Below are 16,148 nucleotides of genomic sequence, written 5' to 3' on the forward strand. Positions count from 1 at the left end.
AAAAAAGAGACAAGTTCCAGAAATCTCTAACAAACATTGAGGCCCCATTCCTTAACTTGTTGAATCACAAAACAGTCTAAAATTAACACATATCATTAGTGGTGTAATTTTGTTAGAAGAAATTGTCATGGGTTACATAAATATTAAAAGTTAATTATTAATATCAGTCATTCTGAAACCTACAGGTTACTAATAGCACAGGAGACAAAACCTACATTTACAGTAGATTATATTAAATTTCATATACATAAATCAAACACTCAATGTAGTGTAAGGCCATAGGCATAGGAGCAGAATTGGCCATTCCTGATGAAGGGCTCCGGCCCGAAACGTTGATTCTCCCGGTCCTCGGATACTACCTGACCTGCTGTGCTTTTCCAGCAGTGCACACTTGACTCTGATCTCTAGCATCTACAGTCCTCACTGTCTCCCATTCGGCCCATCAAGTCTGCTCTGCAATTCAATGAAATCATGGCTCATCTGATAATCCTCAGCCCAACTTTCTTTTCCCCATAATACTTGACTTCCTTACTAAGTGAAAATCTATTTCAGCCTTGTTTATACTTAATGACACTGCATCCACAAACCTTTGGAGTAAAGAGTAGCAACGATTTACCAACCTCCGTGAGAAAAAAAGTCTTCCTTATCACTGTCCTAATTGGGTGACCATTTATCTTGGAATTATGTTCTCTGGTCCTAGATTCTCTTAGAAGGAAAAACAACATATCCACATCAGTCCTCTCAAGCACCCTCCCTCCCCCCTCCCCCCGAGAATCTTATATTTCTCAGTAAGGTTGCCTATCATTCTTCTGAATTCCAATCAGAACAGGCTGAACCTTTTCAATGGCTCCTCATGCGACAATTCCTTCACACTTGGGATCAGCCAAGTGAACTTTTCATTGGACTACCTCCAGTGTGAATCTATCTTTCCTTAAAAAAACTTTGCAGTGTTCCAGCTGCAGTCTGACTAGAACTTTTTATAGTTTTAGCAATTTTGTTATATTCAGTTCTCTTTGAAATAAAGGTAAACATTCCATTTGCCTTCCCAATTACCTGCTCAAGTTAGACACTTGCTTCTTGTGATTTATGACAAGGATGTTCAAAACCTTTTGCAATCTTTTTCCATTTAAATAGTATTCATTCCTCTATTCCTCCTGCCAAAGTGAATCATCTCACATTTTCCCACATTATATTCCAACTGCCAAGATTTTGCCCATTTGTTTAATCTGTCGATATCCCTCTGCAGATTCCTTGTGAATGCCGGTGAGGCCACGCGTGGAGTACTGTGCAGTTTTGGTCACACCTTACTTGAGAAAGGACGTACCGGCACTGGAGGGAGTGCAGAGGAGGATCACTAGGTTGATACTGGAGTTGAGGGGGTTGGCTTATGAGAAGAGACTGAGTAGACTGGGATTATATTCATTAGAATTTAGAAGAATGAGGGGGGATCTTATAGAAACATATAAAATTATGAAGAGAATAGATAAGATAAAAGTAGAGAGGATGGTTCCACTGGCGGATGAAACTAGGACACGAGGGCATAGCCTCAAAATTAGATTTAGGACTGAATTGAGAAGGAACTTCTTCACCCAGAGGGTTGTGAATCTGTGGAATTCCCTGCCCAGTGAAGTGGTTGAGGCTTCCTCAGTAAATGTTTTTAAAGCTAAGGTAGATAATTTTTTGGACAGTAAAGGGATTAAGAGTTACGGTGAGTGGGCAGGTAAGTGGAGCTGAGGCCACAAAAAGATCAGCCAAGATTTTATTGAATGGCAGAACAGACTCAAAAGGGCCCGATGGCATACTCCTGCTCCTAGCTCTTATGTTTGTATCCTCACCATCACGTTCTTAACTATTTTTGCGTCATCCACAAACATGGCTATAATACAGTCACGTCCCTTATCCAGGTCTTGTCATATGATGTCTCACACTCAGTTTCTCGGTGTACCTGAGAGGCATACCCATGATGCCATCACTGCCTCATAAGAGTAGGCAGCAGAAACGTCTCAGTCTCAATCTTAACAGAGGTCACTTGAAGCATGACATGTTGATGAAAGTGTGTTTTTATTTGTAATTGAGTTGTCCAATATTGGCCCAGACACTGAAATGCCTGTTACCATAATATTTACAGGAATAATAAACATCTATGAAATCTTACGTACATTAGTCACATCTAGTTCTTATGTTATGGAGCTAACAGGTGTATTGCCCCATCACGCACAAATACCTTTTAGAAACAGCAACCGATATCACAGTGTAGCTTACAGGACATCTTTGAAAGTGGACCATTTCAGTTCAAACTCAATACAAGCCTCTAACTTTTTCACTGTGCCTTGGTACACATGACAATAAATTCAGTTCATTCAATTCATTCATTCAGCGTACTGAGTGCTATAGATCGGGGTGACACTTCACTGCAGATGTAAGTTTATCTTTTAGATTTTCAGATATAGCTCTAGATACAGTATGCACAAACCTTTGAGATGGGACATGACTTTGCAGCTGGAATATATTATTGGATTTATTGAGACTAGGAGATCAAAAATATGGATCTCTATGCTTACAAGTGCACAAATATCTGATATTACCAGGAAACTGACAGCATGGATTGATTTCCGAGCACCCACTCAGCAAAAACATTGGCAGCCATAAACAAGATCAGAGAATCACAAATGATTCAAAAATAACATTTAACTGTTATTGTTACTTCAGCTGTAGTTACAACAATATTACCCTGCAAATATTCATTAACTTATTTCATAGAACTTGTCCTTAAAGCTTTGTAAGAGTCTGTTTGGAATCAAAGTTATGACTAGAAATCACTCATTGTCACTGTGACAGTTGAAAGACTGCATTTTATCAGATTCCTTTTCAGTCAAACTTCCTCAACTGGAGAATAGAAAATTTATTGTTCAGTCATGAGTTAAAATAATTGATGTATGTGAAGAAACAAAAGTGGATGTCATTCTTTTCTTCAAATGCAAGTTTATTCCTGGGGCATGTATGAATGAAGGCGCATCGGAAGGTTCTGCAATCCCAAGGTGCCAGCACGGAATGAGAACATGTGTCAGAGAATTGGGGTTAAAATATTGTCTCATATCGCTTACTTAAATCTCCCAACGAGTACACCCTACCTTACCCAGAGTTCAGGGTGATTCTTGTATCATTTATTAAAAATAATCAAAATGATTTTAAAAGTTCTAGGTTATATTTATAATGTAAAATTTTCAGAATATAATTTATTGGTAATTTAGAAACCTGTTTTGTACAGAAGATGGGCAGAAGGAGAGTGAACATTTCACAGAGATTTAGGCTGTGCATGCCATTTGATCTCTGAACTTTAGGGCAGTAAGATTTGAACACTCGACCACCTGACATAAATGTAATTTTGTCATAATCTGGTGATGAAAAAGTTAAAACATTCCAGTTTGTTGTTTTCTCTATCGAGGAGAACAGAATGCAAATAAATTGAAAGGAAAATACAAATAAAAATGAGATGCTTTGGAAGTCTTTGAGAGAATGGTCTTTGAGAGTAGGATAAATAATGATTTACTGGAAAATTAAACATATAACAACATCTCTGTAAATATTAATCAAGTTGCCAGTGGATACACGGTGAAAGGTAACCTGATCTTTGTAAATGCATATTGTATCCTTGGAGCTGACAGTGTGTAGGAGAGATGCTCCTCTGAGAATATTGGACTGATGAGTAATAATGATCCTTTTAGCCAAGTGAATACTTGCTTCAACTACATCAGTCTCTCTGCTCTCCCTTTCTATATTACATCTTACAGGCTCCACAAATCATTTAATGCGAGAGTTATTGACATTTTAGGGTATCTCTAAGGTAATATAAAAATATGTAAAAGTGAAACATAATTGTTTCATTTCCTAAGTATGTCATCCCTCACCTTGATTGCCCACTAGAATACTCCACATACATCTGGAATCATTAAAAAAATGATACTAAGGAGGAAGAACTTCAGGTTTGAATAGAGAAATGAGGAAAAGGAATGTTTCCCCTCACTTGGATTACCTTGGTGACTGTATTTCATTTTTATTTTTGAAACGACTGGTTCTAATAGCAGAATAAATGGAAATATTGAAGTATAAGAGACATCAGTGTAGCAATAATTTCAATATTGTGATGCATGTTCAAGCCTTCTTTCATAATACAAAAGTAACTGACCATTCCAATCACTGTCTCAGAAAGACATGGGAATCTCTGCTTTTATTTTTTGATGGGCTGTCAGCATCACTGGCTGGGTCAGTGTTTGTTGCTTGTCCCTAATGGTCTTCGAGAAGGCGATAGTGTGCAGCCTTCTTCAACCCTCTCTGTCCAATGGTGTAGGTCACAACGCAGTGTTGTCAGAACTGTTCAACAATAAATCTTTCAAAGCTTAAAATAAAACAACTATTATGAAAAAAATCCAAGTTGTCAAACTGGCTTTATGACAGGAGAATATAAACTCAGGTGAAATATTTCCAGTTTTCAATCCGAAATAGAGAAATAAGGCTGGGCTTTCAAACCTTTGTCTACATTAGAACACAGATGGGGCCTAGTTCCCATCACTATTTCCATTCTTTGGCCATTTTTATTCCTGAAAGATGAAGAGTATGCCTCATCTTTGGGAGTTTTATTGTGGGAGTGAAAATTTCAGAATTGCTACAATTGTTGTGGAGTCAATGGAATTTATTGGAAATGTGGCACATGGCTTTTCTGGGTAGACATGAACCATACAGCGACTAACAAGCAGCCAGGCACATGCTTTACCAGTCGATCACATCACGAAAATCAAGCTCCAAAAATGTTGGATGTAAAGGAGCTCCTGCAAGGCTGGGTGCAGAGTTCCAAACCAGACTGACAGTGCAGATTAGCTGCCAGTTTTATGAGATTTAGTAACTTTATTTTTCTTTTAAGTTGCTTTAATTGCTTATATGTTTATTTATAACCAATTAAAAAGTACGTAGTCTTTAAAATCTTCTTCATTAAGAGAAGGCGGGGGTGTTATCAGTTTTGGTAGTCGATGTCAACAGCTCCCCCATCCATTTAACATAGAAACACAGAAAACAAGGACAAGAATGGGCCATTCTATCCTTCAAGTTGACTCTACCATGCAATGTGACCATGGCTGATCATCCCACTCAGGATCCTATACCCCCCTTTTTCCTCAGGCTCATTTAATCCCATTACTCCCAAAGAAATGTAATTTATCTCCTTCTTGGAAACATTCAGTGCTTTGGCCTTGACCACTTTCTGTGACAGAATTCCACAGGCTCACCACTCTGTGGGTGAAGAGATTTCTCCACATTTCAGTCTTGAATGGCCTAGTCAGTATTCACAGTCTGTCACCCCTGGCTCTGGATCCCCCAGTAACCAACAATATCCTTCCTGAGTTCAGTCTGGCCAGTCCTGTCAGAATTTTATCAGTTTCAATGAGATATCCATTCATTCCACTAAACTCCAGTGACTATAGTCCTAACCAATCCAACCTCTCATATAAATCTGTCTTGCTCTCCAGGCTAAATTTAAATTCTATTCCTGAGTTTAAAATCAATTTGAGAACTGGAACCTGAAACATGTTCTTGCTTTTACTGTTCTTGAATATTTACTTACCAACCAAAGTGGAGGCACAAGACTTGCTCGGATCGAAGGGGCATTTGTTTCGCCCAAACTCAACTTGCTGAGATTCCATCTTGAAGATTCTGTTCTGCACATGGAATAAGGAAAAGGAAAAATATAATCCAAGTAACTGCTGATTATCATTACATTAATTAGTGAGACTTAATTGGTAATCTGGCAAGAGTGGGGAAAATCTCTCCCCTGTGTTCTCACCAAATGCCAGGAGAAACTGAGGAAAAATGTACTCTCAACACTTGGCTTCCCACTTACTAAAGTCAATCGAGAAGAAATCCTTTTGGGATTGGGTATAATTCTGGGGTTTGTGCTACAAGGCAAACAGAAGTTTACCCCTAGTTGGTCAAGTAAACTAAAGCTTGACCTGCCAGGCAAAGAGACCAGGTCCATGTTTTAGGAAAGGAGTTCAGCTTCATTGTGGAGAGCAACAATCAACTTCACACTCTGCTCTGTTGCAATGGGGGTGGGCTGACAGAATGGTAATGAATTCAAGTTTGCAAAGGATTGACTGAGCATCAATATTTCTTATATTTACAGAAGAAGCCACGGATTCAAATAACAGGACTTTGACCAAATTCTATTACACCCAGCACAATACTTTTGCTCAGGTCCATTAGTACTTGCAAAGAACATCATGACATATTACAATCAGATCATTTGAACATCCGGAGGTGAGACTCCCATTTTATTTAAAACCATAATAACTAAAGAAATTGGAGGGCACTGCAATATGCCTTGAGTGCTCCTTTATTTAATACGGCCCTGGCTGATCATGGGCTTCAACTCCACTTTGCCACGCACTCCCCATGTTCTTCAATTCCCTGAATGATTAAAACTCTGTCTTTCCCAGCCTTAAATAGATTCAGTGATGGAACATCCGCAATATTCTGAGATAGAGAATTCTAAGAGAGTCACAACACTTGAAGTGAAGCAATTTCTCCTCATTTTGGTCTTAAAGAATCAGTCCCTCATTCTGAGGTTGTGGCCCTGCCATACCATCCCACAGCAGGTTAGATGCGAGAGCAGGTAGACGTGGGGTGTGGGTGGACAGCTTATCAGTATCCACCCTGCTGCTCCCTTCAGAAACTCGAATGCTTCAATGAGATCCTTCTCATTCTATTAAGCATGATAGAGTAATCAATTTATTCAGCGCAATCAATCTGTGAATACTTCCATTAACTGGATTGTTTTATATTTAGAAGCCTCATGAAAAAAAACAAATTAACATTCTGATATTCTCTGTATAAGCACCTCATGTTACATTCTTCTCTTAGATGTAAACGTATAAATCACAGACAAAGATGACTGAAAATGATGACTGTAGACGATGTACAGATAGTATTGACTGGGAGGCTATTTTTGGTACAGCTGATCTCAGTCATTGCTGTTTCAGACTGTCCAACAAGTCATGGGAATAATACATTGTATTCTGTCAATGTGGGTACTGATTGACAGAGACAAAGATATATGCCCCTCACTGAATAATTTACACTGACAGACCAAGATGCCACTGAATAAAAGAATGTGGTGTTATTTCCTGAATTAGTTTAATTGTTTTAATTTAAACATGTGCCATGCATAGGGTGGAATTGGTCATGCAACTGAAAGTTAGCGACACTAATGGTGCACAGGTTCTGCTTTCTGAAGGGAGAGATTGACAACAATCCATTTTGCCAGAGCAGTGAGGAGTGAAGCGAGGGCTGCTGGGAAGGGTGAGTTTTCCCACATTACCTCAGGAGTCGGGCCTCCATTTTGCCAGAGCGGCAAGGAGAGAAGGAGGAGTGAAGCTGCTGGGAAGGTAAGAGCTTAATTTATATTTCGGCAGTGGATAAACCCGAGATACTGCACGTGTAATAACTCCCTTCCGCCCCCTTCTCTAACCAGAAGCAAAGACCCTGTAAGGTAAGTCTTTTATTTCTTATCTTTCTTTTTCACTTATTAAGTGCATTGTTTGGTTTGAGTTAGTTGATATAAAGCTAAGGCTTACACTGGCAGGGGACCTCAGACCAATGGCATGTGCCTCTTGCTTGATGTAGGAGCTTAGGAACGTATCTGATGTTCCTGACTCTTACACTGGCAAAAAGTGTGTCCAGCTGCTGCTGTTGTTTGACCACATGACAGCTCTGGAGCTGTGGATGGACTCACTGTGGAGCATCCGTGATGCTGAAGAGGTCGTGGATAGCATGTTTAGTGAACTGGTCACACCGCAGGTTAGAGTTGCTGAGGGAGACAGTGAATGGGTGACCAAAAGACAGATAAAGAGTAGGAAGGCTGTGCTGGTGTCCCCTACGGTCACCTCCCCTCAAAACAGCTATACCGTTTTGGATACTGTTGGGGGAGATGGCTCACCAGGGGACGGCAGCAGTTGCCAGGATCATGGCACCGTGGCGGGCACTGCTGTTCAAAAGGGCAGGAAAAAGACTCTTAGGGCCATAGTCAGAGGGAATTCTATTGTGAGGGGAGTAGATAGGAAGTTCTGTGGCCGAAAACGGGATTCCCGGATGGTATGTTGCCTCCCAGGTGCTTGGGTCAGGGATGTCACCGATCAGCTGTAGAGCATTCTAAAAGGGGAGGGTGAACAGACAGTTGTCTTGGTGTATATAGGCACCAACGATATAAGTATAAAGCGTGATGAGTTCCTGAAAGAAGAATTCAGGGAGCTAGGAGAGAAGTTAAAGGGGAGGACTTCAAAGGTAGTGATCTCGGGATTACTTCCAGTGCCACGTGCTAGCCAGCGTAGAAATGAAAGAATGGGCAGGATGAACACGTGGCTTGAGAGATGGTGTAGGAGGGAGGGGTTCAGATTTGTTGGACATTGGGAATGGTTCGGGGGAAAGTGGGACAATTACAAAAGGGACGGTCTACATCTGAACCAGACCGGAACCAATGTTCTTGGGGCAGGTTTTGCTCCTGCTGTTGGGGAGGTTTTACACTAATGTGGCAGGGTGCTGGGAACCAGAAGAGAAAACAAGTGGGCAGCAAGGTAGAGACTGGAGGCTGTAAGAATCATGAAGATAGCATTAATAAAGGGAAAATAGGCAGAGAGTAGGTGAGCGCAAAAGAACTGGTGGCCTGAAATGCATCTACTTTAATGCAAGGAGTATGGTGTGTAAGGCAGATGAACCTAGGGCTTGGATTGGTGCCTGGGAGTATGACATTATTGCCATCACAGAGACTTGGTTGAAGGAAGGGCATGATGATTGGCAACTAAATGTTCCAGGATATAGACATTTTAGACAGGACAGGGAGGGAAGTAAAAGAGGGGGTGGAGTTGCATTGCTGGTCAGGGACGATATCACGACTGTGCTAAAGGAGGACACTATGGTGGTCTTGGGTAGTGAGGCATTATGGGTGGAGCTGAGAAATAAGAAGGGTGCAGTTACATTGTTGGGGCTGTATTACAGACCTCCCAACAGTGAGTGTGAGGTAGAAGAACAAATAGGGAAACAGATTATGAATGGATGTAGAGGCAATAGGGTAGTGGTGATGGGAGGTTTTAATTTTCCCAATATAGACTGGGATACACTTAGCATCAGAGGTCTGGATAGGGTAGAATTTGTAAGTAGCATCCAGGAGAGTTTTCTAGAGCAGTATGTCAACAGTTCGACAAGGGAAGGGGCCATATTGGACCTGGTACTGGGGAATGAGCCAGGACAACTGGTAGAGGTTACAGTGGGGGATTTCTTTGGGAACAGTGACCACAATTCTGTAAGTTTTAGAATACTTGTAGATAAAGAAGAGAGTGGTCCTAAGGGAAGAGTACTAAACTGGGGCAAGGCCAATTGTATCAAAATTAGGCAGGAGCTGGGAAATGTGGACTGGACACAGTTATTTGAAGGAAGTCCACATTTGAGATGTAAGAGGCTTTCAAAGATAGTGCAGGATAGGCATGTCCCGTTGAAGGCAAAGGATAGGAAGGGCAAGATTCGTGAACCGTGGATGACAGGAGAAATTGTACGACTAGCCGAGAGGAAAAGGAAAGCATAAATAAGGTCTCGGCAGCTAAGAACAGAACGGGCCCTGGATGAATATCGGAAGAGTAGGACAAATCTTAAATGAGGAATCAAGCGGGCTAAAAGGGGTCATGAACTAGCTTTAGCGAGCAGAATTAAGGAAAATCCCAAAGCATTTTATTCTTAAATAAGAAGCAAGCGGGTAACTAGAGAAAGGATTGGTTCACTAAAGGATAATGAAGGAAGGCTGTGTGTTGAACCTGAGAGAATGGGTGAGATTCTGAATGATTAATTTGCATCAGTCTTCACTGAGGAGAGGAACATGATGAATCTTAAGATCAGAGATAGAAGTTTGATTAGTCTGGATCACATTGACATAAGTAGGGAAGATGTGTTGGGTAGGCTAAAGGTTATTAAGGTGGACAAATCCCCAGGACCAGATGGGATCTATCCCAGGTTGCTGAGGGAGGCGAGAGGGGAAATAGCTGGGGCCCTGACAGATATCTTTGTAGCATCCTTAAACACAGGTGAGGTGCCGGTGAACTGGAAGGTTGCTCATATTGTCCCCCTGTACAAGAAGAGTAGTAGGGATATTCCAGGTAACTACAGATCAGTGAGCCTGATGTCAGTGGTGGAAAAGTTGCTGGAGAAGGTACTGAGGGATAGGATCTATTTATATTTGGAAAGGAATGACCTTATCGGTGATGGTCAACATAGTCTTCTGTGGGGAAGATCATGCCTTACCAACTTAATAGAGTTCTTTGATGAAGTGACCAAGTTAATAGATGAAGGAAGGGCTGTTGGTGTCATATACATGATCTTTAGTAAGGCGTTTAAGAAGGTTCTCCATGGTAGACTAATGGAGAAAGTGAAGTCACATGGTGTGCAGGGTGTTCTAGCTAGGTGGGTAAAGAACTGGTTGAGCAACAGGAGACAGAGAGTAGTAGTTGAAGGGATTTCTCGAAATGGAGAAAGGTGACCAATGGTGTTCCACAGGGATCAGTGTTGGGGCCACTGTTGTTTGTGATATACATAAATGATCTGGAAGAGGGCACTGTTGGGATGATCAGCAAGTTTGCAGATGACATGAAGATTGGTGGAGTAGCAGAAAGCATAAGGGACTGTCAAAGAATACAGGAGGATATAGATAGACTGGAGAGTTGGGCAGAAAAGTGACAGATGGAATTCATTCCGGACAAATGTGAGGTAATGCATTCAGGCAAGTCTAATTCTAGAGTGAATTATACAATGAATGGAAGAGCCTTGGGAAAAGTTGATGAGCAGAGAGATCTGGGAGTGCAGGTCCATTGTACCCTGAAGGTGGCTGAACGGGTGGATAGAGTGGTCAAGAAGGCACATGGGATGCTTGCCTTCATCAGGCGGGGTATTGAGTATAAGAGCTGGCAAGGCATGTTAAAATTGTACAAGACATTGGTTCGGCTGCATTTCGAATACTGTGTACAGTTCTGGTCACCACATTACCAAAAGAATGCGAATGCTTTGGAGAGGGTGCAGAGAAGGTTTACGAGGATGTTACCTGGTATGGAAGGTGCTAGCTATGAAGAGAGGTTGAGTAGGTTAGGTTTATTTTCATTAGAGAAAAGGAGATTGAGGGGGAACCTTATTGAGGTTTACAAAATCATGAAGGGTATAGACAGGGTGAATAGAGACAAGCTTTTTTCCCAGGGTGAAGGATTCAATAACGCGAGGTCATGCTTTCAAAGTGAGAGATGGAAAGTTTAAGGGGGGGTACATGAGGCAAGTACCTCACACAGAGGGTGGTGGGCTTTTGGAATGTGTTGCCAGCAGAGGTGGTAGAGGCAGGCACGGTATATTCATTTAAGATGTGTCTGGATAAGTGCATGAGTAGGTGGGGAGCAGAGGGATACAGATGCTTAGGAATTGACCGACAGGTTTAGACAGTACATTTAGATCGGCTCAGGCTTGGAGGGCCAAAGGGTCTGTTCCTGGGCTGTAAATTTTTTTTGTTCTTCTTTGTCATACTGATTCATGTGTAACCCGACACTTTCAGTGAAGGATATTCATCAAAGACTTTTCATGATTGAGTAATCTATCATTTATGATTGATAATACTCTCCAAAGAAGAAGCAGTAATTTATTTCTGCCAAACCCAGTTGGCTTGGAGAGAGCATTCTTACTTAAAGGAAAAGTATATCTTCCACAAGTTTGTTTTCAAACAGTGCCTGGATAAACGTTTCTTTAGCCATGGGCAGAGTTGAATGTTAGAAAGTAGAATAAAGTTAAAATATGCACAAAGATGTTAAATTATCTCTAAGTCTGGAAGGAGGCATTTGAGACTTTCCTCCAACATCTGTATAATCTTTGAGAATCCTATTAACATCAATATTTGTCATTTGACATTGATGCGGTAAATCTTGCTGCTGGTGTAATTATACATTTGGGTAATATACTTTCATTAAATTCCTGTCTGCTACTTTAACCAATTAAGACAATGGATTTAGGACAATCATAAAAATAGCCAGGAAATCATCTATTTGGACAACTTGTATTATAGCATCATTGAAGGAACATTTCTCATGTGATTCCCTACTTTCTGAAAGGGCCAGTGATTTTTCAAAGCTGATATTTGGGCCGATTTTTCAGTTTTCTTCAGACAGAATTGATCATTTATTTCATGCTTCTGACTGAAGTTGGATACAAATAGACTTATCGCCATTTACACTCATTCCTCATTACAGATGGATCCACGCTTGGTGAGGCTGGTCCCAGAAGGATTTGTTTTTTTTTACTAATTGACAGGTTGTTAGAGGTGAGTAGGTTGCATTGGAGGTAAAAGATTTCCAAAACAGCACTCCCCGTGATTTTATGTTTTCTGCGGAAGGTCTGTGCTCCTTTCACAACTGATAACAGCGAGTTGTTGTATAGCACAGAATGAGGCCATTTGACCCATCATGTCTATGCCAGCGAACAAAGGTCTGACAAAACCACTCCCATTTTTTTCAGCTCTTGGCACATAGTTCTGGAGTCCATTGCAATGCAAGCGAGTGTGTAAGTACTGTTTAAATGTTATGAAAGTTTTTGATTCTATCATCCTTTCGGCCAGTATGTTCTAGACTCCACCATCTTCCGAGTGAAAACATTTCTCCTCAATTTCATACTGTCACACATTTACAGCATAGAAACAGGCCCTTCCACCCACCATATCTATGTCAACCATCAAACACCAACCTGTATTAACAGCAGCATAAGCAACAAGTGAATTGAGCTAAGAGATCCCATAACTAACAGATCAGACCTAAGCTCTGCAGTGCTGCCACATCCCGTCGTGAATGGTGGTGGGTAATTAAATAACTCAATGAAGCATGAGGCTCTGTCATCCTCAATGATGGAAGAACCCAGTACATTAGTGCAAAAGATAAAGCTGAAGAATTCACTGCAGTCTTCAGTCAGTAGTGCTGAGTGGATGATCCATCTCAGGCTCCTCCAATGGTCTCCTGCATCACAGATGCCAGTCTTCAGTCTTCACTCCACGTGATGTCAAGAACCACCTCCTGAGTTGTAGATGGTGGACAGGCTTTGGGGAGTCAGGAGATGAGTTACTTGTTGCACTGGAAGAGCTATGGGCCCTGACAACGTTCCAGCAATTGTACTGAAGACCTATGCTCCAGAACTTGCCGGTCCCCTAGCCAGATATTGCAGTACAGTTACAACACTGGCATCTAGCTGAAAATGTGGAAAATTGTGAAGATATGCCCTGTAAATAAAAAGTAGGACAAACCCAATCTAGGCAATTACCACTCAATCAGTCTACTCTCGATTGGTAAAGTGAAGGAAGGGGTCATCAACTTTGCTATCAAGCAGCATTTGCTCAGCAATGACTTGCTCACCGATGCCCAGTTTGGGTTTGACCAGGGCCACTCAGCTCCTGACCTCATTACAGCCTTGATTCAAACATGGACAAAAGAGCTTAGTTCCAGAAGGGAGGGGAGAGTGACAACCACTGACATCAAGGTTGCATTCAACTGAATGTGACATCAAGGAGCCCAAGCAAAACTGGAATCAATGGGAATCAAGGGGCAAGCTCCAGTGATTGGAGTCATACCTAACACATTGGGAGATGGTCATGGTTGTAGATGGTCTGTCACCTCAGCTCCAGGACATCTATACAGGAGTTCCTCAGCAGTGTGTCCTAGGCCCAAACACCTTCAGCTGTTTCATCAATGACCTTCCCTCCAAATAAGTTCAGAAGTGGGGATGTTCAATGATGATTGTACAATGTTCAGCACCATTCATGATTCCTCAGTGCTAAAGCAGGCCATGTTCAAATGCAACAAGATCTGGGTAGGATTGACAAGTGGTAAGTAACATTTGTACCCCACAAATGCCAAGCAATGATAATCTCCAATAATTAGATTAGATTATATCCTAACCCGCTGAAGAGTAACCCACCCAGACCCATTCCCCTACCCTTTATTTACCCTTGACTAATGCACCTAACACTACGGGCAATTTAACATGGCCAATTTACCCAACATGCACATCTTTGGAGTGTGGGAGAAAACCGAAGCACATGGAGGAAACCCATGCAGACACGAGGAGAATGTGCAAACTCCACACAGACAGTCGCCAGAGTCAGGGTTCGAATCCAGGTCCCTGGTGCTGTGAGGCAGCAGTGCTAACCACTGACCCAGTATGCCACTGTATAATAAACAAACTAACAACTGCCTTTTGACATTTAAATGTGTTACCATCACTGAATCCCCAACTATCAACATCCAGAAGGGTCTACCATTGACCAAAAACTCAACTGGACTGAGTAGGTCAAAGGGTAGGTATACTGCAACAAGTAACTCATCTCCTGACTCCCCAAAGCCTGTCCACCATCTACAACTCAGGAGGTGATTCTTCACTTTCCTGGATGTGTGTATTTCCAACAACATTCAAGAAGCTTGACACCATCCAGGACAAAGCAGCCCACTTGATTAGCACCACATCCACAAACATCCACTCCCTCCACCACTGATGCTCAGCAGCAGCAGTGTGTACTATCTACAAGATACACTGTGGATAAGGAGGAAGGACAAGAATGGGAACTTGTGCATAGGGGTAGAGGATGTGGGTGAGATCTTAAATTAGTACTTTGCATCAGTATTCACTCAGGAGAAAGATATGGGGGATAGTGAGATTTGTATGGGTCATGCTAATATGTGAGGGTATTTTAAGATAAGAAAGAAGTCACGTTGGGTATCTTGAAGAACATTAAGGTGAATACGTCCCCAGGGCCCAATGTATCTACCCTAGGTTATTGAGAGAGGCAAGAGAGGGGATTGCTGGGCCCTTGACCAAGATCTTTGTATCCTTACTAGCTTTCGGAGAGGTCTCAGAGGACCGGTGAGTAGCTAAAGTTGCTCCTCAGTTCAAGAAGGGAACTAGGGATAATCCAGGAAACTATAGAGTGTGAGTATCACATCGGTGACTGGGAAGCTATTGGAGAGAATTCTTTGGCCTAGGATTTGTGCACATTTCAAAAAGCATGGCTTTGTATGGGGCAGGTCATGTCTTACTGACCTCAGTGAAATTTTCAAAGAGGTGACAAGGGTGGTTGATGAGGGTGGAACAGTGGATGTTGTCTATGTGGGCTTTAGTAAAGCTTTCGACAAGCTCCCTCATGATAGGCTCATCCAGAAGATGAAGATGCCGGGATCCACAGTGACTTGGCTGCATGGATTCAGAATCGGCTTGCTCATAGAAGGCAGGGGGTGTTGGTGGAAGGACGTTTTTCTGTCTGGAGATCTGTGACTAGCAATGTTCCACAGGGATCCATAACGGGGCCTGTGCTGTTTGTGATTTATGTAAAGTACTTTGATGATAATATAGATGGGTGGATTTGCATGTGACGCAATGATCAGGGGAGTTGTGGATAGTGTAGAAGGTTGTCAAAGGATGTAAATCAGTTGCAGATATAGGTGGAGAAATGGCATATAGAGGTTCATCTGGGTAAATGTGGGGTGCTGCATTTGGGGAGATCAAAAGTTAGGGGAAAGTAAACAGTTAATTGCAAGACTCTTAACATCATTAATGTACAGAGGGATTTTGGGGTCCAAGTCTATAGCTCCCTGAAAGTGGCCATGCAGGTAGATAAATTGGTAAAGGCGGCATATGGCATGCTTGCCTTTATTGCTGGGGAATTGAGTACAACAGTCAGGATGGCATTGCAGTTTTATAAGATATTGGTTAGGCCACACTTAAAGTATTGTGTTCAATTCTGTTTGCCACATTACAGGATGTATGTGGAGGCTTTGGAGTGGATGAAAAAGGTTTACCAGGATGCTGCCTGGATTAGAGGGTGTGAGCTATAAGGAAAGGCTAGAAAAACTCAGGTTGTTTTAACCAGAGTAGTGAAAATGGAGGGGAGACCTGATAGAAGTTTATAAAATTATGAGAAGCACAGACAAGGTTAACAGTCAGAATCATTTCCCCAGGAGATGAGACATCTATTACTAGGGGCTACGCATTTAAGTTGACAGGGGAAAGACAAAGGAGCTGTGAGGGGCAAGGTTTTTTTTTACACAGAGAGT

At 41.8% G+C, this 16,148-nt stretch overlaps 1 protein-coding gene across 1 annotated transcript in view; it reads right to left on the bottom strand.

The window, feature by feature from the left end:
• The window catches only part of LOC132826828 (semaphorin-3E-like), a 328,532-nt gene that overhangs the window by 126,001 nt on the left and 186,383 nt on the right, over window positions 1–16,148 (bottom strand). Inside the window, exon 5 of the mRNA XM_060843075.1 lies at window positions 5,615–5,708. Within this exon, the coding sequence (XP_060699058.1) occupies window positions 5,615–5,708 (94 nt within the window). The remainder of the gene's footprint in view (window positions 1–5,614; window positions 5,709–16,148) is intronic.

Source organism: Hemiscyllium ocellatum, chromosome 23 (genome assembly GCF_020745735.1).
Source record: "Hemiscyllium ocellatum isolate sHemOce1 chromosome 23, sHemOce1.pat.X.cur, whole genome shotgun sequence".
Lineage (NCBI taxonomy): Eukaryota > Metazoa > Chordata > Chondrichthyes > Orectolobiformes > Hemiscylliidae > Hemiscyllium > Hemiscyllium ocellatum.